General features: G+C 42.1%; 1 protein-coding gene across 1 annotated transcript in view; it reads right to left on the minus strand.

Annotated features, from left to right (window-relative positions):
• The window catches only part of CACNA1B (calcium voltage-gated channel subunit alpha1 B), a 1,161,590-nt gene that overhangs the window by 303,546 nt on the left and 833,310 nt on the right, over positions 1-24,734 (minus strand). Inside the window, exons 13-18 of the mRNA XM_029613506.1 lie at positions 23,300-23,412; positions 15,377-15,508; positions 10,314-10,386; positions 8,166-8,283; positions 7,158-7,225; positions 2,783-2,889 (exon numbers count right to left, since the gene is read on the minus strand). Coding sequence (XP_029469366.1) covers positions 2,783-2,889; positions 7,158-7,225; positions 8,166-8,283; positions 10,314-10,386; positions 15,377-15,508; positions 23,300-23,412 — 611 coding nt within the window. The remainder of the gene's footprint in view (positions 1-2,782; positions 2,890-7,157; positions 7,226-8,165; positions 8,284-10,313; positions 10,387-15,376; positions 15,509-23,299; positions 23,413-24,734) is intronic.

Raw genomic sequence — 24,734 nt, forward strand, 5'->3', positions numbered from 1 at the left:
CATCAAAATTCCTGGTGCAGTAGGGTACTTTGTTTTAAACATTTGGAGGTCCATATTCATACACAGTCCAGATAGCAAAGTTAGCCGGCTAAACTTATCCGGCTAACTTTGCAGGTATATTCAATACTGCAACTGCATTACTGAATATAGCCGGCTAACTTTAGGTCAGTTCTTTGGTCTGACCAGACTTAGCCGGCTAACAGGCCAATTCAGTATGGTGCGCTCAGGCCAAGCTCACCGTTAGCCCCCGTTTGGACGCGCGTTTTCGACGCACTATTAGTGCCCCTTATACAGTAAGGGGTAATAGCACGTGGAAAACGCGCGGCCAACCCCCCGAAACTAATAGCGCGCATTGCATGCAAAAGCATGTTGATGAGCCTATTAGTTCAATACAGAAAGTAAAATGTGTGGCCAAGCCGCACATTTTACTCTCAGAAATTAAGTCCTGCCAAAGGCAGGACTTAATTTTGGCTGGCACCAGGCAAGTGTACAGAAAAGCAGAAAAAACTGCTTTTCTGTACACCCTCCAACTTAATATCATAGAGATATTAAGTCAGAGGCCCCAAAAATAAAAATTAAAAAAAAAAAAAATCTTAAAAAAAAAAAAATCTGCCTGCAGCCTGTGGGTTGGAAAACGGATGCTCAATTTTGACGGCGTCCATTTTCTGAACCCGTGGCTGTCAGCGGGTTCGACAACCGACGATGGTAAAATTAAGCATCGGCTGTCAAACCTGCTGACAGCCGCTGCTTCTGCCAATAAGGAGGGACGCCCAGGAGAGGTGTCTGGGCGAGCGTTGGGAGAGCGGGCACTTGCCTCAGAACACCCCTAATTTATAAGGGCCAGATTTACTAAGGCTTTTCTCCCATTTTGTGTCTATGGGAAAAATCCTTAATGAATCAGGTACTTAGCCAGCTAAATTCTAACCAGCTATCTTACTAGTTGGCTAGAATTTAGTCAGATAATTGTCCAAATATTCATTTAGCTGGCTAACTTCTGAGTTAGCCGGCTAAATGCTTTTGAATGTGGACCTTCTGATATATACTGAAAATTGGATGGATGTGCCCAACTGCAAGACCAGGCCCGTAAATCACAAAATTTTTTGGATGTCTACATCTAGCAACATTTAACTCTATCTAGAAACCTACCTGGTTATTTTGAAAATCTCTCAGAAGTTTAACAAGTAACTTTAGGTGTCTGTATTGCTGTTTTAGACAGCTAACTGCTGTAGGTTTTGAAAATTTCGCCTATAGAGCTTTTTACCTGCAAGTTGCCAGTTCAAATCCGACCTGGGCCATAAGTGACGGAAGATTTGCTGACCTATGTGAAATGAATTGGTGAATTTAGCCCAGTTCCCTGTAGACAGAGGTGCGCATCTATAAAAATACCAACAAAAACCTTCAGCCACTTGAACTACAGTTGGTAGCCTTGGCAGACATGCCTTTTAGTGGGAACAGAAACTAATATAAGTTCTTACTCTGCAGAGATTGTCTTCCCAGAACATGGTTATGGGGACGAAATGTGGGGAAGCTTGTACCACAGTTTTCCTGCTAGGCAATGGCTAGTGAGTTCAATTTATCGTAAGCACTAAATTTCCAAAAAAGATGTAAAAAGATGAAGAAAAACATTTTTTTAAAGCATTTTCTTTATTATAGCACTTGTGTCCAAATTTACCTTAAACATCACAAGTAGCCAGTCAAATTGTATTCAGAGTGTGCAATGAAATTTTGCATTTGTGCCAAATTTAAAGTTCATGCAGAAAAGTTTGCATTTTACCTCTGTGCAATAAAAAAGGAGCCAGCCCTGTGGCTCAGTGGCCAGCATACTCTGCTGCCCTGCAGAGGACCAGGGTTTGATTTCTGGGACTGGCTGGGGTTAGGGGTGCTGCAGAGGCAGCGTTCACATTCCCCAGAGAGAGGAGGCCTCAGTCGTTGTTAAAGCCGACACCTATTGGTCAAACTCTGGGTTCACAATTGCAGGGTTGCAGAAACAGTCTTGGTGCCCATGGCCGAGGGCTCTTACTGCAATGACTGAGTTAAGTGGGTAGGGACGGGATGTAAAACAGGTGAAAACACCTCAGATAGTAGGGAATGAGTGTTCATGTTGTCATTGCCCAATAAACAGGATGTTTCTAATTGAGCTGGAAGCCAAAAGGAGAAGGAAAACTGCCTTGTCCTCCAAAAATCTGCGCATAGAAGGTCCCCAAAGTGTGGAATTTTGAAATAGCACAACTTTTGTGCTTGTTGCCTAAATCTGGCACAAAGAAAAGAAACTTGCACAAAAAAAAAAGCAACCCATGGAGAAGCATATGAAAAAAAACAAAACAAAACAAAAAAAAGACACTGCTGGAGTGGCGTCCCATCCTTTAATCTAGCTTTTAGTCTCCTGTTATGAAGGTGAAATTAGCCTTGATTTTAATCACAGAAATAAAATTCTTTGTGTGACTCTGTTCAAACGGACCAATTAAATTTGACAATTTGGTGAGAATACAGTTGAAAACGAATCTCACGCTGGTGTTTGGCTTGGAGATGGGAGAGTTTAAAGATAAAGATAGAACAGAGTTAATAAAAATAAAAAAAACCAAAAACAAATGAATTACAAAAGAAACTACACAGGAAGATGGCAAACTACGTAGGTCAGCTTTATGCTTAAATATCTTTCTGCTCTTCTGCAGATTCAGACTCTGCCTGACTGGGGGAGGGAGCAGGTTGCTGCAAGTAGACCAATACTCTGAAAAGCATACAAAGAGTGAGAGGGTTTGGTAAACAAGAAAATAATGCTTACGCTGCTATGGAAATGTTGGCTGCAGATATGGGGCTGACTTCTGCCACTTCCTTGGCCTTTTGGAGAGCAAGTTTCTGATTGGTTGCTTCTTCCATCTCCTCTTCATCCTGTTTCCGAAGTCCAACAATGTTCCTTGTTCATATTCACTCATGTATAAATCTACTCAGCTATACAGAATCCTTTATGTGAAAATGCCTCTCTCCTTAATGCAGAACTCTCTCTCTCTCATGTATGGTCACTCACGTTCAGAAACTGTATGCTAGTCACAGGGGTGTCTAGTGCAGAATGTGTCCAGTTCCAGTCCCCGAGGGCTACAAACTGATCCCATTTTTCAAAATAGCCAATCTATTAGAGGTGGGCAAGCCTGAAAACATGTGATTGGGAAACCGAGCCAGAGCCAAGTCAGAGCATGTGACTTGGCTGTAAAAAATGAACAGGAGTGGAGCTGAAGTAATTAGCAAAGAATAAGACATACAGAAAGGAATCTTTATCAAAATGAAAAGAAACCATTCTTCAATCTACTTTTTGCATCTTTGGTTTGTTTAATTTTCTGCCTGATTTTTTCTTCTCATGGTCTTTTCCACCATCTCTGTCTTATCAATCCTTTCTCTCTTTTCACTTTGCTCTCTTTCTCTCATTTGCTCAACCCATTTTTTGTCCCCTTCCTTCATCTCTGAATGCCTCTCTACATGTCTGCAACATCCTCCTCCCTCCTACCACCCTGTATCTCTTTCGCCTTCATCCACCCTCTCTTCTCCCCAGCTAAGGGTGCTCCCTGCCCTCTTTCCCGCCATGCTTTCAAGTATGTTTCCCATCCCCTTCCCAATCTTGTCCTGCAGCTCTCCTCACACCATGTGTCCCATTCAAGTCTGAGCCACCTGGCACTGACAGTGTAAAGGGGGTTCAAATTTATATAACCTGCAAAGAGCCAGGAGGAGCAGGCAGAATGAGGTAGTCGTAGGAAACCGAAGAGTGAACAGTTGCAGGGAAATGAAGGTGGGATGGCAATGGCTTAAGTGAGACAGGTGGCAAGGGATCAGCAGGAGGGGAGGGACCCTGGTTTGGCTTGGTCATGGCGCATCATCTGTAAAGGGTGACTGGTCTGAGAAAGGTTCAAGTCTTCGAAGGCTCACCCAGCTCTACAGAATATTAACCTAGTTCCTGGACCGAACATATGCAAATTTATAGGATGAATATTTATTGTGGATATCCTGAAAAGCAGGCCTGTTTGTTGCCCTGGAAGACTGACAGTGAATACCCTTGGGAATTGGACTTATTTGTTTGAATCCTAAAGGGTCACTAATCCTTTGTGTGACCTGAAGCAATCCATTTTACCCATCTGTGCATTATTCTTTGTAATCTGGAAAGGGCATTATTAATAATGCTGTTTACCCTTGTCTTTGAGACGTCAGTACAATACAGAATGATTGGTCATACAGTTCCATATACCATCAGGGAGACAAAGTAGCATTTACTTGAGGTACACCTGGATCATTACCTGTAAGGGTAGGGGGATCATCACATATTGACCTGTAGCTCATACAAGAAACTGTAGACCATGCTATTCCTCCTCAGTTGTGGCCATGTTTTGAAAAGTAATTGACCTTTCATCAATCACTGCTCTTGACTAGTCTTAAAACATAATTGTCAAAGGGAATCTCTTGGGTTTAACTCACTTCACAATAATATCTCCAGGTCATTTTTATTTTTTTTATGATCATATTCATATTTACTTAGAAACAGATCTCCCGCTAGGTATGTAACATATTTAAATGAACTTTAATTTTTTTTCCTCCTCATTTCCAAAACATCCCTTGTGACTTTTCACTCTGAACTGAATTAAAGTGAAATGTGATTCCAGAGGAACCCAGTGATTCTATCAATATTTAATTTAGCCACATGAATAGTAAATCTAGTAAATATAGCCATTTGTTTTTCTTAGCAAGGAGAAGGGGGTTTTAAACTAGAGATGAAAGAAATAGCTAGCCATGCAGCAATGAACTCTATGGATTACTATTAGGACTGCTATGGAGATGCAGAAGGCTCACATCAACAAAAATCTTGAATGAAGCTTAGGGCTGGGAGTAGGTTCTAATCCCAGTTCTGCCACCACCTCTCTGTGTTATTACCACATGTACCACTTTACCACCAGCTATGGTATCCCGACACACTTAGCTTCCTTTCTGTACAGCACATAAAAACTGGGCATGTTTTTAAATTATGCGCATCTTTTGCAGAAGCATATGCTATTCTAAAAGCATCCCTTGATAAGAGAACATTGCATAGATTTATGTAGGGAAGATTCCTGTTATGTATATGAAATAGTGAGCAATGGGCCATTCACATAGTCTTGGACAAATTTGTTAGTATTTCTAGAGCAAGTTTTCCTCAATAGCAAAGTGACAGTTTTGCCACTTAACCAATAACCCTGAATACTTCATGTGAAGCTGCCAAACCTCTGTACATTCAGACTTTAAGGCAAAACAATTTGCAGGTCCATTAGTCAAAACAAGTCAATGCAGATGGGGAAATGTTAACATTGGGGTATAAATGCAGCATTCATCGTCACCTCTGAACTAGGGGGTACATTAATTTAGGGTAACACAGAAAACACTGACATCTGTTCTTTTGGTTCATGTCATTTTCATATGGAGATGAATAAAAAAAAATCCCCAGGTTTTCATTTTGTTTCCCTTCTGCTTTTTAGTGCATGCTAAAATGCAGCGACTAAACAAAAGAAATTGAGAAAACATTAAAGAAAAACAGTGTTTTCCATGCACACCCCAACTCTGAGCTCATATACGAGGCACTTTAAGAAAATATGGGCTGGCTATGCCAGGGCTCCCCAAACCTATCCTAGTCAGGTTTTCAGGATATCCACAATGAATATGCATGCGATAAATTTGAGTCTCCATAATGTGCAAATTTCTCGCATGCGTCTTCATTGTGGATATCCTGAAAACCCGACTGGCTATGGGGTCCCCAGGACTGGTTTGCGAATCCCTGGGACATGCTCTCATCATCTCTTAAGTCTGACTGAAGGAACCTGATCATTATTTAGCACTTTTCTCTTTTTATATGTTTAAAGCATTTAAATTTTTTGCGTGGAAGACCTGCAAAGTTTCGCATTAGTAACAGCATTGTGGCATGCAAATGAATTCTAGTTGCAAGTTTAAAGACGTGAACATAAAATCCTGCCAGGTTAGCACAGCTGCCAAGATGTGACCGAAAGGTGCCACAGAGTTTGAGTTTTTAATCACAGCAATTTATAGCACCAACAGCAGTGAAAATATAGGGATGTGCTTTCAAGTTTAATGCACCAAATGAGGCCATTTTCAGTTTGTTATGAATGGAATAAACTTACAATAGCCTCCTACAAAAATACCCCCAAAGTTTTGGGTTTTGTATTTGTAGCATTTAAAAAAAAAAAACAACAGGTGGCCCTGGCTGAACCTTCCCATTGCTAAAGCCTATCTCTGACCCCCACAAGACTTGCCAAAAGTCCCTGGTGGTCCAGCGGGGGTCCGGGAGCGAACTCCTGCACTCGGGCCATCGGCTGCCAGTAATCAAAATGGCGCCGATAGCCTTTGCCCTCACTATGTCACAGGGGCTACCGGTGCCATTGGTCAGCCCCTGTCTATGGCTTAAGCCTAGCACTGAGGCTTAAGCCATAGAAATATACAGCAGGCTACACCACTGGAAGGTGCTGAAATGAAGTCCCTTTGGCGCTGTCCTCCAAGCAAACAGCAGCATTTTTAAAGTGCCAAGACTTCAACAGGAGGAACTAGGCTTTGCTCTAGCCCATTTTCAGTGGATTCGGAAAGGGAGTAAGTGGGGGATGGGGTGTGAGCTCCCTGGCCCCAGGAACTATACAGAGGGAGAGGGCCCTGGTCTTGGCCTAGGACTTGACATTGGGCCTTGGTGCCCAGCCCTGGCTGGAACTAGGTATTGGCTCTGAAAAGGCCAAGCCAGGGCCACCAGAGTCTCATTTTATTTTTTTTTATTGGTTCTTTTTTTGTTTTGGGCGGTTTTTTGTTGTTTAATTTTTTTTTTTCCAATATAGCAAATGAACTGAAGTGGAAAAACCCCCCCCATTAATCAAACCAAATTGAAACAGATCCCCTCAAAATGAAAAAAATGAAACAAACTTTAAATTTGGGAGCTGCACATCCCTATATTCTGCTGAAAATAAGATGGCAGTATTTCTTTCTCTTTTCAAAAATAAAAAAATAAGCAAACAAAAAATTTAATAACTCTACATACTCAGGTACGTTTTGATGCTAAAACCTGATTTTGAAGCTTCTGCATGGATCACATCAGCGGAAAAAAAAAGAAGCAAAGGCGCTTGGGCCTTTTGTAGTCTATTCTTCTGTACCTTTGTCAGCTCTTGCGCATTCGCGAGATTGTCAACAGCGATGGCCAAGAAGACATTGAGAAGCGTGTCTGTTCATGCTCCAGTTCAGGAACTTAGGGGAAATTTGAAGAAACTAATTTACAAAAAATGTGAGGCGATCTGACATAGAATGATGGAGGAGGCTGCAGAAATCACTAATGTTTACAGCTTCAAAGGAGAAAAAAAGATGAGAATGACAAGTGCATGAGGCCAGACCATCGACGACAGTGAGACAGATCAGCCAAACCAGTTTACAAATAACATGTGAAAATCCTTAGTGAGCTCCACAAATGTAAGAGCACAGAAATGAAGGCTATCTGTCTATCTATCTATACATACAACTGTATCAGTGGCTCTTAGATCTGATCCTTAGACTCACTGTCCAAGTCTATTCTTTTGGGTAACCAATATCTGCAAATTAATGGTGCTTAGAGACCAAACATGTACAGATTTATCTCATAAATATTCTTTGTGGATATGCTAAAAAAAAATAGACCTATCTGATGGCCTCTAGGACCAAATCTGAGAACCACTAATCAATATAATTCTGTACCTTTCCTTCTGCTCCCTTTGGCTTCCAGCTCCACCAGGTTATTTGTAAACCTTCATTCACAAATAACCAGGAAACTTTCCTTATTTCCACATTCCCCTCCCAGCTCAGACTAGCCATTCCAGTGACAGTCCTTGGCCAGAGGCCACAAACCACAGTTTCCTTTGGAATCTATCTTAGTCTGGTCCCTAGGTATCACTGTTAAGCAGCAACAGTGTAGACTTTCACCTAACGGGGCTGTGAACACTGCCTCTGCAGCATCCTCAGCCCAGGGAGCAGAAGACTGGGCATCAGGCAGGCCCTAGTAATCCATTGCTATAAGTATGCATTTAAGATAATCACATTCCATGAATTCTGCACAAATTGAAAAAATTATTAGAAATCTGTTGCTGCCGCTATCCAAAAAGTAACTAAATAAAGCACTCAATGAAAGAGGATACAATTTCCAAACAATGTTAAGACAATGAAGTAAATGGAAGAGAACATCCCTCGGCTGACACCTCCCTGGGACTCAATGCCGTGATACATCACCGCGTTCCAGTCTTCTCCAGTTAGGATCTGTAGGGTTAATAAACAATCAAGGATTAATAAACCATTCTCATCTTGACACGATGTGCACCAAGAGAGTTCTCCTTTTCTGAATGCTGCAGTCTCATGTACATTCACAGGATGTGCTAACATCAGAAGGAGGCCCTCAAAGAACTTTATTAATATATTCATAGCAGTGACAGGCAGGAAAGATTTTGTCATTTGTATGCTGTCAATTACAAAGTCAATAATTAGAATGATCTCACATGCATAATGGTGACAGCATCTGACTGATGCACTCATTGCAATTTATAATATCACTTTTTTTTTTTCCAGTTTAATAACATTCTTTGCTGATTTTTATGTATCTCTTAATATATTTTTCTGCTCTGTATTACAGTATTGGCATGTGGTAGGGTGGCACTTAGAGTCCTGTTAACAGCTATCACTTGCAACCCCAGATCTGATGTCAGAATCCAGAAGTAATGCCCAACTCATTGATTACTGGTGACTGACCAAGAACTATGCCTGCATATGGAGCTTTCTGAAGTCATACCTCTTCCCGATTCACACAATAAGAGGCAGATCTATGGGAGGAAAGGCTTCCCCTGCAGATCTGCTCTAATATCTTTTTTTTTTTACTGCCACATCAGCAAGCAGGCAAAAGAGTGGCCCTATTTCGAGAGGGGTATACCTTCCTTTTCAATTACCCATCTGAGGCCCAGCAGTTCTAGATTCAGACTTTGCAAACCAAATTATTTTAAAATGGGCTATTTTGGGCTGGGGATTTATTTTATTAATTAGATTTAGCCACTGTTTAACTGGTTGCTGATTTATTAATTTAAGTTCATTCTGTATTTAGATCTATTATTTATTCTTCCTTTTTTTCTGCCAGCCAGTGTTTCTTTGGGTCATCATCTAGAACTAATTAGGATTTTCTTTGAAGCCATTTTAGACACCAGTTTTGATGTCAAAATTGCTGGTTTCAGATTTTTGTTCTCTGAGAGTCAGTGAAGTCTATACTAATCTCAAACAGGCAGTCAGGGGAGTCTCTCAGCCTCTTAATTAACATCAGATAATTACTAAATTAACTAATCTCTATCCATGATTCAGAGGTAGGCTCCAGTCTAAAATGCTGGAACTGCCTCTTTCAGACTTCAAGCAGATGTTGGTAATATATCTAGATTCAGGCAGTGTGATTTTCTCAGTCATACATGTATAACTGCACGGCTGGACTGGTGGTTCTGAAGCCAGGCTTCGGGATGCCTATTCTCATGCATATGCATTGTGGATATCCTGAAGACCAAACTGGCTGAGTGAGTCCCTAGAACTGGGATCAGAACCACTAGGCTAGACTAACTACTAACCTGTCAGATCATTTGATTTCAAAGTTTCATTTTACAATAAAGAGCTGTGAGCCCAAGAAGAGTGCTGCATGGCTTTGTGTGTCAAAAACTAGGGTGTACAAAAGATTCAGCTGTAGTTATTAGAAGTGAGTGTTATTTGTGGGTATCATTCATTAGTAACATGTGGATCCATGAAAAATGAGATATGTGGGCCCCGTACTGGTCATAAGAACAGTCCGATGGTCCATCATGCTCAGCATCCTGTCTCCAACATTGGCCAGTCTGGGTCGCATGGAAATACCTAGCAGATTTTAACTGGAAAATCTATTCCATGTTACTCACACCCAGAAGTAAAAGGCGGAGACAACCAAGGTTATCAGTAATGACTGTATATATTGGGATGGGGGATATACCTTTACCATCTGTCTTTTTTATCTGAAGCACAAAATTTAAAAAGATTTGAGACAAGATTTATGAGCTTTAGTGAACTAGTCTGTCAGCATACACCTCAGTACAAAATCCCCAGCAAACATGGTCTTGGTGGTCACTTCTTGCCTCTATTAACCATTAACTAGACTGCATGGCACCAGTGCAATCATATTTTGCCAGTGCAATCATATTTTGCTTGTGATTTAAATTAACCCACACCACACTAAGAAGGCATAATCAAACAATTCACTCTAGGTTTCTGGCAGATGATGCAAGAAACTTTACCTGGAAAACAGTGAGAATGGCATCAGGAAAGGTGTCAAAGTTATTGGTTGGTGTTTCATCTTTAAAATTAAACCTAGAAGAGACAAAGGAAGACATTGTACAGGCATTAAGTATACATCTCCTGACAGTTCTGTGTGACTTACTATACTTGGAGTGGAATGGTTCCATAAAGACTGTGCTGCCACTGGACTGCTTCATCACAGTCTGAATACCGAAGGGGGGGGGGGGGGGGGGAGTGGCATGTTAGCTTGCTATGATTTCATATATTATAGTTGAAAAGCAGCTGCAATACTCATTGCTTTTAGAACTCCAGAATGAAAGATAGTTTTTCTTTTTCACTATTATTGTTGATTATTTATGTTATTGCTGTTCTAATTGTGTGCTAGTATATTATTAACTGTTTAATGTTATTATCATGTTCTTGTGTAGGTTGTTATTGTAACTGTACCTCACCTTGAGCTCTAAGCAAAAGCGGGTAGATTTTATTAGTATTCTAAATTATTGTCTGTTGGATGCCGTATGCATTTTATGGATACTATAATTTAAGTTGGTTATACTCCGTTTTAGGACTTTAATATAAAGCTATAAGTGGATTATCAACAATAAATACATAAAATAAATATTGCTTCCTGCAGTCCCTGGAAACTATTGTGCTGGGTTACAGCAGGTCAAGGCCTATATTTCTTCAGGAGACAGAGTGAAATTGCCTTGCTCTCAGAAGCCCCCTGCTGGTATCAGTGGGTGCATTGCTACATTGCAAAAGACTGGAGCAATCACTTGCCTGCAGCCTCATATTTAGCATGGCTATAAAGCTCCATGCCATAAGGAATGGGCTGAGCCAGTCCTGGCTTCTCTGCATTGCATCTATGGACTCGTAGTTCTAGTTGTTATGAAACTACAAGGTAAATTATTCTATTTATTACATTTATATATCACCTACCTCAAGCAGTTCACAACAAATAAAATACAGCATATGCCATATATAATAGCCATTATAATGGTACAATATAAATCAGCAATACTTATAAAATACAACATAAAAATATTAAATAACCCTAACAAACAATCATGCCCCATCCCTACTGTCACTAGGCTGGAGATTGATTGCATCACATAACTAAAAATCAGAGCACTCCCTTCCAAGCATTCGATAAAACACAACCCCCATTCACTCACTGACCAGCCTTTGCCTCTGGTGCTCCTGATTCATGCTTGAAGAAGCTCTCAAAGGGGGACCCTCTTAGGTTCTTCCTGTCAGGAGCAACCCGCCCCTGAAGAGGGCCTCGACTATATGTCAGGCCTAGATGACATCTGGGAGAGGGCAGTCACCCGAACAATGGAAGCAGTGGCCCTGAATTCTTGCCAAGCATTGATCTGGGCAGGCAGTCAAAATACATGCTGTGGGAGTAAACCCAGGAGAAACCCAGTCTGTCCCTTTTGACATGGAAATATAGGACCACCCTAATCAAAACCAGCATCTTAGTCCTAATATGCAGGTGAGGAAGGAGATTCAGGGGTTGATGAATTATAGGGAGCAAAACATAGGTGCTTTGCCAAAATCCTGTAGATCTCTACCCAGGAAAGTGCAAGATAGTGGGTCACTAGGAACCAACTAAATGCACATCAGGGGATAAGAGAAGGATAGAGAGGAAAACGGAAGAAGAACACAGGAAAGAGAGGCAGGCAGACAGACCTACTACTTTGAAAGCTGCCACATACCAGCTTTTCTAACAGAACATGATATGATTTGGCCCAGAAATATCAAGGATTTTCTCCCATTCTGTGCCTGTGGGATAAATCCTTGATAAATTAGACTTTCTTTCTTTCCATGCGCACATCCTACAGTCTTTCCTTCTCCCCTCCTATCTCCTGCTCTTCCCCTCCCATTTCCTTTAGATTATGGAAAACATTAATATATTGTCTTAGAAAATGATGAAGTGCTCCCAGGCGCTTGATCTGCAGTTTTTTTTTAAATGGCATAATATTATACATCTTGAATACTGATTTCTTCTAAGTGAAAAAAAAAAAGAAAAACCCTGAATGAGCTTCAGCTATTTAGCTATTTCACTTGAGGGGAATATTAGATCCCGCATTAATGCACTGAAATGCTACCTGTGTCATTTGCCTGTTGCATATATATATTTACTGTATGCAGAATCACCACAAGAAACTCAGAACCCTTAGTTAACTACATGAATTGCTACCTATGGCGTGAAGGAATTGCTTAGTGGTTAGAATAGCACAATAAGACCTGGGGAAGCCAGCATTCAAATCCTGTTGCTGCTCCTTGTGACTTTGGTTCAGACTTAGGGGGTCATTTATTGAGCATTTTTCCCATAGGCAAAGAATAGGAGAAAAACTTTTAGTAAATGGGCTCTTTAGATTGTAATCCTCTGGGGACAGGGAAATATCTACTGCACCTGAATGTAACTTGCCTTGAGCTACCAATGAAAAGGCATGAGTTAAATCCAAAAATAAATAATACATTGTTAGATGGCTTTTTTAAGGATTTTGTATTTTTTTTTCCTTTCACTTTCTGGGATTTTAATAATTTGAGCAATGATTATGTCTCAGTAAACCCTGCTTGTCTGGAAGTGGGGTACGAGGCTCATGGCACCTTGAGAATCTGGGGAGAGGAATCGCTACTGCAAATGGAGGACCGGGGAGCAAAAGGGGTAACAGCTGCAGCATCTTAGAGACGGCCTGCTCAATAGACCCCCCCCCCTCTCGAAAAAAAGCCAACTGGCATGAAGCACAGATGCTGGCTGGCAAAATAATGATTAGGCCAGGAAGCAGAGAGCCAACACAAGGTCTCTGTGAGGGTGCAGCCCAGGGTGGTCATCCACTTTATTAACCCCTGATGGAAATACTTAGATGACGGCTGATCTGTGCCTATGAGCTAAGGGGACAATATTCAGAGAGTTTGTCCAGATAAGGTCATGATTTAGCCAGACAGTGGGTTTTAAAGTTTCTGTCACTCTGATTGTCTCCAATTTATCTGGCTGTTTAGCTGGATAACTTATCCAGTTAAGTCTGGTCAAACTGGAGAGCAGTCCAAAAGTTAGCTGGATACGTTTATCCGGCTAAGTAGGACTTTATATGGCTGTATGCAACAGAGTGCTTAACTGGCATCTTATAGACTGCTCTGCTGAGTAACAGTGATAACTTATCCGGCTAACCTGAGCCAAAATAAATTGTCCACTTGCTGCAGTGCTGAATATTGATGCAGGAGTAGCCTAGTGGTTGGAGCAGCAGGGGACAAACCAGGGAAGCTAATGGTTAAATTCCACATAACCTTGTAGCTCCATTGCCTCAGATATAAACATATTGTGAGCCCTCTGGAAACAGGAAAATACCTATAGTACCTGAATAAAATCCACTTTGAAGTGCCTGAAAAGTTGGAATATAAATCAAATAAATAAATCAGAATTGCTTGTATGTACTTAAAATAGAGAAAGGAATTGCCTGAGTAGGATGGAACTATTATGCAATGTTTTATTTTTTCAGAACTTAGCTTTAGAGTCACTTTATTAAACAGGAAAGAAAATATCCTATGGATTAAGATCCAACCAGTCAGCAATCCTCCAGCCATCTGTGCATGATAGGAACCACGTCGCTTTCCAAATGGGCTTCAATGGAAATAGTTCGTTTTCTACATTTCTCTCACATATATCCATTTTCTTTTTAGCATAATGTGTTTTGTTTACATCCTTTTTCCCCCAACCATCAACCTGCTCCATAAGGGAAATAGCAGCCTTCCTTATGTCTGGCAGAGCAAGGTACATGTCCCGCTGTATCACATAATTCAAGAGCTTTGCCAAGTGTTATTGTTCAGATAAAATTCTCATTGGGTACTAGATCTTGAATTTCTTCATGTTACAGGCAGAACATAAGACTTGCCATACTGGATCAGATCAAAGGTCCACCAAGCCCAGCATCCTGACTCCAACAGTGGCCAGTCCAGGCCACAAGTACCCAGCAGGATCCCAAAGAACAGGTCTAATCCTTCTTGTTCATAACCAGGGATAAGCTGTGGCTTTCCTAAGACTACATGGCTAATAGTGGTTTATGGACTTTTCCTCCAGGATCTTGTCTAAACTCTTTCTAAACCCAGCTATGCTAATCGCTAACTGCTTTCACCACTTCCTCTAGCAACAGATTCCACAATTTAATTGTGCACTAAGTGAAAAAAAAAACCTTCTCTGATTTGGTTCAAAAGTGCTATCTGTTAGCTTCATGGAGTTTACCCTAGTCCTAGTACTGTTTTAAATAATTGTTCCCTATTTTCCCATTCCACCCCATTCATGATTTTGTAGACCAATATCATATCTCCTTTCAGCCGACTTTTCTCCAGGCTGAAGAGCCCTAACCTATTTAGCCTTTCCTCATGGGGAAGGGACGGGGGATCCATCCTCTTTATTATTTTGGCTACCTTCTCTGCACCTTTTCTAGATCCATTATATCTTTTTTGAGATGGGGTGACTGGAACTGCACACTATACGCAAGGTACATACGGTTGCACCATGGCTCAATACAGAGGCATTATGATATCTTCTATTTTATTTTCCATTTCTTTCTTAATAATAGTTAACATACCTAACAGAAGGTCTTTCCAAGGTCCTGATTAAACAGGCTGTTGGGTCACCTGATGTAGAATAACCTGCATTTACGTTTCCCATTGCAAATAAAGATGTCAATGAAGTACTCCATCACTTAGGAGTGAGGTGACAAAATCCAGTTACAATGAATTTAATTCTTTAGTGACTAGTTTGTATGAATATTTGCAGGGGTAAAAGAGCCAGCAGCTTATTTACAAGAGGGATTCACATTCCAACTAACTGGTTGTCCCTTTAAAGATTCTGCAAATTTTAAGGAAACTGAAACATGTATGGTATTGCAACCACAAACTTTAAAACCCTGGTAACAGAAAAAGAAACAGAATTCTGAATAGTGAAACTTAGCAAAGATGCAATCTGGAAATGGTCAGGTCACTAAGCAGCACTTCCACTGCCATCCCTAAAGCCTTCTATCCCATCGGTAGCAAGGGAATGACAAGGACTTACTGTCCACCGAACAGCTGCATGCCCAGCAAGGCAAACACCACAATGAAGAGGAAAAGTAGAAACAACAGACTGACGATGGACTTCATAGAATTCAGCAGGGACACCACCAGATTCCTCAGTGAGTTCCAGTACCTGGGAAAGAAGACAGTGGATCAGGCAGTGCTGGGACATGTGGTCTACTGACCAATGCCTGTGACTAGGCGCTAAGACTTCTGGGTTCTAGCCACCATTCTGATGGAGATTTTGGCAAAGTCACTTCACAGTATCTGAGTTTCAGTTTACCTATGATTGGCTAAGACAGCCCTCCTTCATACAACAGCTCTGGTATAATAAAGATGATGTGGTACTCGAGCATTTAAGATTACATAGGGTCCCTTCTTCAGATGCAGTATCATGACTTGCAAAGAATCCATTTTTCTCCATAGAAATGTGATGGTAGAAAAGGACCATACCGCCAATCTAGTCTGCCTAACTACACCAGCTACTTAGCTCTACTATAGAGATCCAATATGGCTACTGGAAATCTGTATTACTCTCTAACAAACTGCAGCCTTCTTTCTCAAAGTAATTTTACATTGTGTTTGTTCTTAGTATAAGAAACACATCCTTGGGTAAAAGAACAATGTATTAGTAGGTCAGTACAATGATAATATTCACAACCTCCCTCTGTGCCCTACTTCAGAGACTAATGCATAGAAATCAAGGCACAGTGACATCAAGGCCATAGATCTCATAGGTGGCTGCATGCATGCAGGTTCCAGTCTGAATGTAAAACACTGGTTAAACTCAAACAATTTGTATTATATGTGATTTCTTATGTTTCTTATGCAGTGTGTGGGGCAATGCAATGTATGTTGCCATTGGGTGCTATTATGGACGACAGCACCAATGGGGCAGCAGGCAAGTGCACTCTCTCCTGCTGCCATTATCACTTGGAAAGTTGTCCAAAAGAACAGGCAGGGAGGGAGAAGGAAAGTGAGGGAGAGAGCTTGTATCAACACATTTTCATGGAATTTGGGTGTATGTGGGAGGGGGGGGGGGGGGGGGGGGGGAGGGAATCTCAGCCTAAAGGGGCTCTTTCGGCACCTGGAGAGGATCTCAGACTAAGAGGCCATTTTTGCATTTGGTTGAAGTGGGGAGCAGAAGGATCTTGGCCCAAGAAGGTCCTTGCTCCACTGGGAAGATTGAAGTCCCCATTGGGGCATGCATTACCAGTGGCACTAATGCTTGTGCACTACATACGATTTTAATGCTGGACATCCTAAAGTTTTTATCCCCTCGTAGTAAATTTTAATGTGGCTTAATAAATCAACTTCTATGGATAATGTGAAAGGCACTAATAGTGTTAACTGTGTAATTATTTTTCAAACATCATATTGGATTTTATTAGAATACATATGAGGTAGAAGAAGGTATTTAATGGTGATGTTCATACACTAGGCCTCATTCCAGCATAAGCATGATGATATTGCAGTGGTCTACTGTTCATTTTTGCTGATATTGCATTCTTTAAACTGTAAATATGCATCAGAAACTAAGTTATGATAAAATGTAATAATACTGAAGTGAAAAATAATATATCTTCACTTCTAGCAAACAGAAAGACTTCATGTTAGCTGGATTGTATATTAAAGTCTAACATCACATGTTGATAAAAAGAAATTCATTTCAGTTTGATTGCACTTTGATATTGCTATTGCCTTCCACAATGCATATGATTACAATCTGCAGTTAGTAAAATCAGAGCTGTCAGTATTTCACAAAGAGGTGAAGTCTTGAGGCTCGGCTTCAAATCCAGCCTTTCCAGCATACTTACTACTTGGTCTCAAGCAAGCCCTTTAAACATCCTGCTTTTCACCTCTCATTCACTCTCTGCTTTAGATAGTCCATAACATTGGCATCCTGTATAATTAAAAGCCAGTGTCTGACTTTCACCTTCCTGAAAAAGGAGTCTGACATCATAATGGTTCACTAACCAATCAGCATTTCCAACTGGCTGCCAATCACCCAGACCATCATGCTGCCAGCCGCTGGCTCAAAGCCCCCGTTTTGTTTGCTGAAAGGCCCGCACCCTGCCCCCCCCCCACCCCTACACACACACAGGAGAACTGAGGCTGGTGTGTGCATGCGCCAAGGGAGGAGGGGTGGAGGCGCTGCTGCCCCATTCTGCTAAGGGAATGAGATGCTGAGAAGGAAGACTGAGACTGGGGCAGGGAGGAATTAACCTTATGGGGAGATAAAATAATCAGGGTGAGATTGCTGGGAGGGGAGCAGTGAAGGGGATGACTAAGGCTTGGTGGAATAGGCAGAGGAGAGGGAGAAAAAAATGAGAGCTGATTGGAGGGGGGAGGGGGGAGATTTGTAACTGAGTGCAAAGTATACACCTTGCAGCTTTTTTTGGAATGTACTTTAATATTTGTGCTTCCTAGTACTGAGGCTGGCAGGGCTCTTAGTTATATGAACAGCTGCGGACTTGCTTTGCTGATACTGCCTAATGCATCAGGATTCAAGTTAACAGATGGGTTCAAACAGACTTAATCTGGAAACTGAGAGAAAGCCATTAAAAAACAGCTGTTAAACTGTTACTATAATGGCAACAGGGGTCTCCAGAGGTCAGGTTACCTACAGCACAGGTAATCCTTCTCCTAGGGGTATAATGTACTCAGGAAACTCAATGCCAGGATTCACCAGTCGTAACATCATGACTGTAATTAACAGACATCATCCAATTATTTTGCTTCAAAATGCTTTCATGAACTATCAGCACTAACTGAAGAGAAAGCAAATTTCAAATTGCTTGATGATCGCACAGGTCTAACTTACATTTCACTTGAGGCTTTTAAACATCCCAGCTAAATGCTGACTTTTTGTTATTTTATAAGCAAAATGTGTGTGGGAACAAGTGGCAAGATGGTGGATGTGATCAATGCCCCTTGGTCGACAAGAAGAAATCTTTTGTCAGAAAGCAAAATAGTCCTGTATAAATGACTCCGACCCTGCCTTGGGTTCACTACAAAAAAGAGTTTTGCCAAGGTGTAGGATCTTCCGTCAGAGGAAGGCCATGGACATTTCAATGAGGTGAAGGTAAACTTCCTGTGCTGGTGGGAGTGCCTCCCCCTTAGTGGATGGGCTTATTGGGGATGATTTTATTGCTTCTGTGAGGCACCAGGGACTGGCAGAGAAAACGCAAGACAAAGAGGAGGCTTTAGGGCTTTCCTGGCTAACCAGTCCAGCGTTTGCAGAGCTGAGATTTATGAGTTGGATACCTGAGGGTTGCTGCTCAATCCTACAAAGAAGCAGGACTGGAAGTTGGAAATGAAAGGGTCTGGAGGAGCTGAGAATCGGTTCCTGCTAGCAGTAACTGAGAGCCAGCCAGAAATGAAGAGACCTTCAAGAAGGGAGGGGCGTCTACCCTGGCTGGGGAAGCCCACACTTGAAGATATCTGAGGATCTCTAGGCTTTAACTCAAAGCCCTTGGATTGATGGAAAAGAGAGAGGAAGAGAACTGGTTTGAATAAGGATTCTAAAGAGCTCAAGCTGTTTAGAGGCTGTTAAGTGTTGCCTTTGTTTTTTTTTCCTCTGCTTGGACTGTATACTGAATTTTGCTGTGTTTTCCAATTTGAATTTTTGGACCTTGCATCAGATTCTATTTTGCTTTGGAACAACCATTGGGTGTGCACCTGTTTTGTTTTCCTGGTTAGTGCAAGTCTCCCATGAGCCTCCCAGTTTTTTGCTGGTTGCCACTGGACTGAGTGCTGGTATTTAATCTGTTCCAGAGCTGCAGAAGGATCGCTCACTACCCTTGCAGTTGCCAAAGGTGACCTCCTCAATGGGGATAGAGAGGGTTTCAAAACTGGCACCCAAACACTGAACTCTAAGGGGAGTGAATATTTTTGGTCCAAACCTGTGTTGCAAATGCTTTTTGCTAAATTGCTGCATTTTTCTGACCTAAGGTACTGTTTTGTGAAAACTGAATTTTGCTCCCATTGATGACCATAGTGGATCAAGATGGCCCTGAGAGGACACGGAGAAGAGAAAACAGCTCATGGCTACTCGCCAAAAAGTGACCTTCCCGGTGCAGGAGCTTCTGGAGATCCTGCTGTCAGCTGGAGAGAAGGAGCTGACTGGAGGTGCTTCTGGGAGTGGAAGAGGCCTGCAGATCTGGAGCCATGAAGAAGCCCCCTCAAACAACCCGTGAGACAGAGAGTGTGGGGAGAAGCAGGAGTTTTCTGTGCCCAGTGTTGGCCGATGCCTCTGTCACCAGGAGGCGGCTCTTGCTGCAGCATGGGAGGTGAAAGCTGCTGCTGTCATTGCTGCAGGCAGAAGACAGCCCTGCACTGCTGAAGGAATTGGCCAAGGGAGTGGGCAGAGAGGAGCTGCTGCTGCTGCTGCTGCTGCTGCCAAGGTTCGCCGCTTCTGAAGATTCCTCTGCTGCTGTGGGGCCGCTGTTGCTTCTGATAGCAGTCTCTGGAGTACAGGAAAGCAGCAAAGCAGCACGGCTGAAGAGGAGCAGAGCCTGAAAGAAGCTGTGGGCTCGACTGAGCGCCGCACCCGAGAGGCAGATGAAAAAGAGGTCCAGTGCAGGTGCCTGGAGCTAGGGCACCATTTGATGTCACCACAGCAGAGCAAGCCGGGAAAGTAGGACCATTACTGCTCCTGGCCCTGCCAAAGGACTCGACAGGGGGGCACTGGTGAAGACGTAGCTGTGGGAGAAGAGCTGCCGTGGTGCGGGGCCATGCCAGGAAAGGAGAAGCCTGATGCCGCTGCAGCAGAGAAGGGGAGAGAGAGCCAGGAAAAGCTCCACTGGAGTTGCAAGCTGGTGAGAAGGAGCCACTGTGTCTGTGCACAGAGCAGCCTGCTCTTAAAGGGATAGCACGTACTATTCTGGGCTGTTCGGATCTGAGGCCAAGAGAGAAGGAATATCGCCATTTGGATAGGAAAATTAAGCCCTGCAGCCCTGCCATAGCTGCAGCAATTCCTGAAAAGCTAAAAATGAAAGAAGCAGCCCTGAAAAGCTCGGGCAGGATCAACACTTTCCTTTTGCGTTTCAGCTTAGCGCTGTTTGCCTTCACTTGACTGCTAGAAGGATGTATCCAGAGGAAAGGCGTCTTCTGTGCTGGAGCCATTCCAGAGATTCCAGTCTATTAATCTTCTGGGATACTGGCCAGTTAGCCCACCGAGGAACCACTGCTGAAGAAGGGTACCGCCACATCGTGGATGTCAATCCTCTTCCAGTAGTTTCAGTTAAAAACCTGTTTCTTTCAAAAAGGACTTCAGTCAATGACTTGCTCTAGCTGTTGTCTCATGTCTGTTGTCTCATGTCTGTCTATTTGTCCTATTTTTTTCTTGCAGATGCTGTTTGGTTCCGGACACCTAGACTGTTGATTCCTATGGATGGCAGCTTTGGAGTGAGCTGCAATTGGTGGACTAAAAATTTAAAAAACTTTTGTTGCAGTTGAATGGGACTTCTGTTTGGAATTGTGGAGAACCAGCTCCCCGAAGCTGAAGGCCTGCTCTATGAAGAGAGCTAGAAGACAAGAAGTCCTAAAGGAAGACTGCATATGTTATTTAAGGACTTTGCCTTAACTGTTTATTTTTGAATTTGAAAAAAAATCCTGATAAAAAAAAATTATTAAATATTTTTCTAAAAAAGTTCCAAAACATTCTTATTCCTCATTCTCCCCTCTGTAATGCTATCCGTGGTCTTATGTTTTAGTTAAGTATTCTAACTCAAAAGTTTGGTTTCCTTCTAGAAAGTGTTGCAGTGATGAATGGCTAGCACCTCCTATTAATGTGGATTTTCTTTCAGGTTCTTCTTGGGATGCCTACATTCTCCAATCCAAGAGCTCTTAAGCAGTGAAGAGGTCCACTCTAACCAGAGACCTAAGTGCATTTTGTGAAGGGGTTTCTCCTCACAGAAATAATACCCAGGAGTAGTAAACGTCTGTAATCCAGAGATTTTACAGGTGACTATGTGCATCTTCTCAACCACTGAAGATGCTTGCTACAAGGAGAGAGAGAAAGTGCCTTTTCCTAGCCCCCTGCATGACTAGAAGGTAGAGATGAAAATGTGAAAATGTTTTTCTAACGTTTGAGGTTGTTTCAGCCAAGATCCTGCGGACGGTTTTGATGTTCCTTCTATTCTATTGGGATGAGAGTCAGGATGCAAGATGAAAGGAACAAGGCGATAGTGTATTCTAGTGATCTCATGAGGCTTATATGCTGAAGCGATTGTGAAAGTTCAACTGAGATCATTTTTCCTTGGCTAAGGGGGAAAAAAAGTGACTATATGATGTTGTTAACTGATATATGAATTGTGTTAACCATTTTAGTCAGCAAGTGGCAACATTTTACCTAACAATTCTAATCCTGGGTGCAATTTTGTGCAGGCCACAGAAATCATTGAGAAGGAACCAGAATTCAGTAAGCAGCATACAAGGATATAGGAGTTTGTTACTGTGTATGTGTTTAATCTGATCCCCAGAGGGCAAGGTCAGGGCGGCACCATTTTGGATTATGGCGTCCTGGGCCCTCTCCTTGCCCTGATCTTCATTTTGTAAGGTATTGGGGTGTGGGGGAAGGGTTGGGGGGGGGGGGGGGTTTGTAGCCTTCTCATTACAGCATCAATGATTTATTTATCATTTGAACCTGGGGGGGGGTGTAAGGGGGCTACCAGCCTATTTAAGTTGACAAGGGGGAATGGGGAAACTGCTGCCTTTATTTTACATTGCTAAGGGGGGCTTCATGCTAGTTAGTTATTTAAAACATTTTTGGGGCCATGGAGTGAGCTGGGTAGGGGGGGTGGGGGAAGGCAACAAATACCCCTAGTTATTTCAAGATCACTTCATGGGCCGCATAGCCTTTGGGCCGCCATGGCACAGTAAATGCCAAACTCACATTGTTTTGCCTCGCAGAATTTAACCATGAGACAGAACAACACGGCGATACAGCCGCAATATTTTTTCGGGGGAAGGGCCTACTATCACAGGTACAGCCCATTATCATGGGTATACCCCCCTCCACAATAGTGGCGTCCCACCTGGGACATCTAGGCCAGAGTTTGTTAATTGTATTTGAAAATGTTTATGTATGCTATTCATTGGGTTGTTTTTTTTGTGCATTTGCAAAGGCAGTTGTGATGTGTTTGTAGCAAAATGAAATGCATAAAATTGCACTGCCTTTTCATAGATAGTCTTCTTATTGATTGAATGCCTACATTTAAAGCTGTTTTGGTATGGGAGGTTTACTATATTATTTTACTCAAGGCTTTCTGAGTGTCAAGCCCACACCCAACATGCTTTACAGTAGGCCAGGAGGAGGAGGTAAGAGATGGCAATTGCAAGGCTGACGGTTCACCTAGGGCCCCTAATACCCTTGTACCGGTTCGGTTGAGTGGTTAAATTTAGCCACCTAAGTTTCACTAAGCAGCTAAATTTAGTCACTGAAATTCTGGGTGGTCCATGAGGTTGGGTTAGGTCTGAGCACTGATTTACAGTGCTAGCCACCTAACTTGGCCAGCCAACTCTAAGCGCTGTCATAGCAGGCCCTCTCTCCTGATTGTACTTTACCATTTACAAAAATGTGGACAATTTTCAGACAGACAGTTTATCCATGTAAATGGTTTTGATAATTGTGATGCCCATATACATCTACTTTCCAAGGACTGTGAGATACCACAATGAGTGGGGTACTTCCTGAGCCAAGAATCAGTCTGTTCTCACATTTGCTATATATGTGGGTCTTCACTAAACTGTAAGCTCCATGGAGAAGAAACTATGTCTTAGGTTTACCTTTTGTGCTTATAGTGCTGCATAGGTCTAGTAGTGCTATAGAAATAAGTAGTAGTAGAAGTAGGTTAAACTGGTTGTGATCCCTGTTCACTTTCAAGCAGATCTGAAGGTAAAATTAAACTACGTAACTTACTTTGTGACTTTGAAAATCCTCAGAAGTCGAAGGGCTCTCAGAACACTGATCCCGAAAGAGGTACCTGGCTTAACTGCTGCCCAGATCACTTCGAAAATGCTCCCCACAATAACCTGCAACAACAATCCTTCGCTGTGAGATGGAGACAGAATGCAGAGAATGAGGAGGCTGAAGAGGCTGTGATTTCAGAACTGCATGCAAGGGTGCTTGGAACAGAGCCCCAGCCCTGAAGGCTCTAAGGTACAACTCCTTGTCTGAGAATAGGTTAGTGATGAATGCTCTGAACAGTTCAAAACAAGCTATTCTATTTCATAAATCAATCTGTGGACAAAATAAATGAAAGTACAAATGTTTATGCTGTTTATGGCAAGGTGCCATATAGATGCTGTAAAGAAATGCTTTCCATTATCCTATTCCACAGTAACTATATTCTCTGCTCCCTTTCTCAGTCCTTTCATTCCACCCTTTAGAGCTCCTTGATTACTGTACCAGGGAGCCTTATGTCCCTAGATGACAGTCTAAAAGGGTAAGCTTGAGTTACATGTGACTAAGTCCTTCCAACAAGGGCTGAATGCATCAACTCTCCAGCATGACCAATATCGGGGATACAAGCACTGTTATCTTATGCCAGATAACTGACTCTTGCTGTTAAACTGTCCCCAACCCTACAAAAATGAATGTGTGCCATGAAAGGAATATTAATGGCATTAGGAATCAGCACCATGATAGAAGTATCTCCTTATTACACAGGGTCCAGACTAGACAAGTTCTTTTGTATTGTGTTTCAAATGCAAAAGTGCTATTTGCAATACACTAAAACTACAATATAGTCTCAGTGAGGGATATTTTATAACATCCTGCATAGAGCTAAAGTCTGTTAGTACTTTCCTACCCATAGATTTTAATTTATATTATCAAATCAAACTTGAGTATCTAAGTCTGTTTGGAAAAGTTGTGGGCATCCCCGGTACATGCACCATGTGCATGATGTTATACTTGCTCCTGAGCAGGTATAACTTTGTGCGTGGAGATTTGCACACATACTTTCAAAAATAAAAAGAATGCGTGTAAATCCTTCCCCATCCTCCTAATGCAGGCAAGAGTGCATATGAAAACGGGGTTTCTCTCCTACTTGAACTCGCAGAGCCTGTGGGTCGCTTTTCAAAACATGAGTTTCATGCATGAAACAAGGTTTTATGAATGTAAAGAATCAAGCCTGCTATGTATTATTGGCACTGCACAAAAATATCCTTGTATTTAGAGGTATATTACCATAGGCTTTACAGTAGAAGTGGGTGTTAAGCCAGGGCTTTCCAAACCTGCCCTGGGGACCCCACAGCCAGTCGGGTTTTCAGGATATCCACAATAAATAGGCATGCGATTCATTTGCATATCATGGAGACTCAGTACAATCTCATACATATTCATTGTGGAT

This window comes from Rhinatrema bivittatum, chromosome 8 (assembly GCF_901001135.1).
Source record: "Rhinatrema bivittatum chromosome 8, aRhiBiv1.1, whole genome shotgun sequence".
NCBI lineage: Eukaryota > Metazoa > Chordata > Amphibia > Gymnophiona > Rhinatrematidae > Rhinatrema > Rhinatrema bivittatum.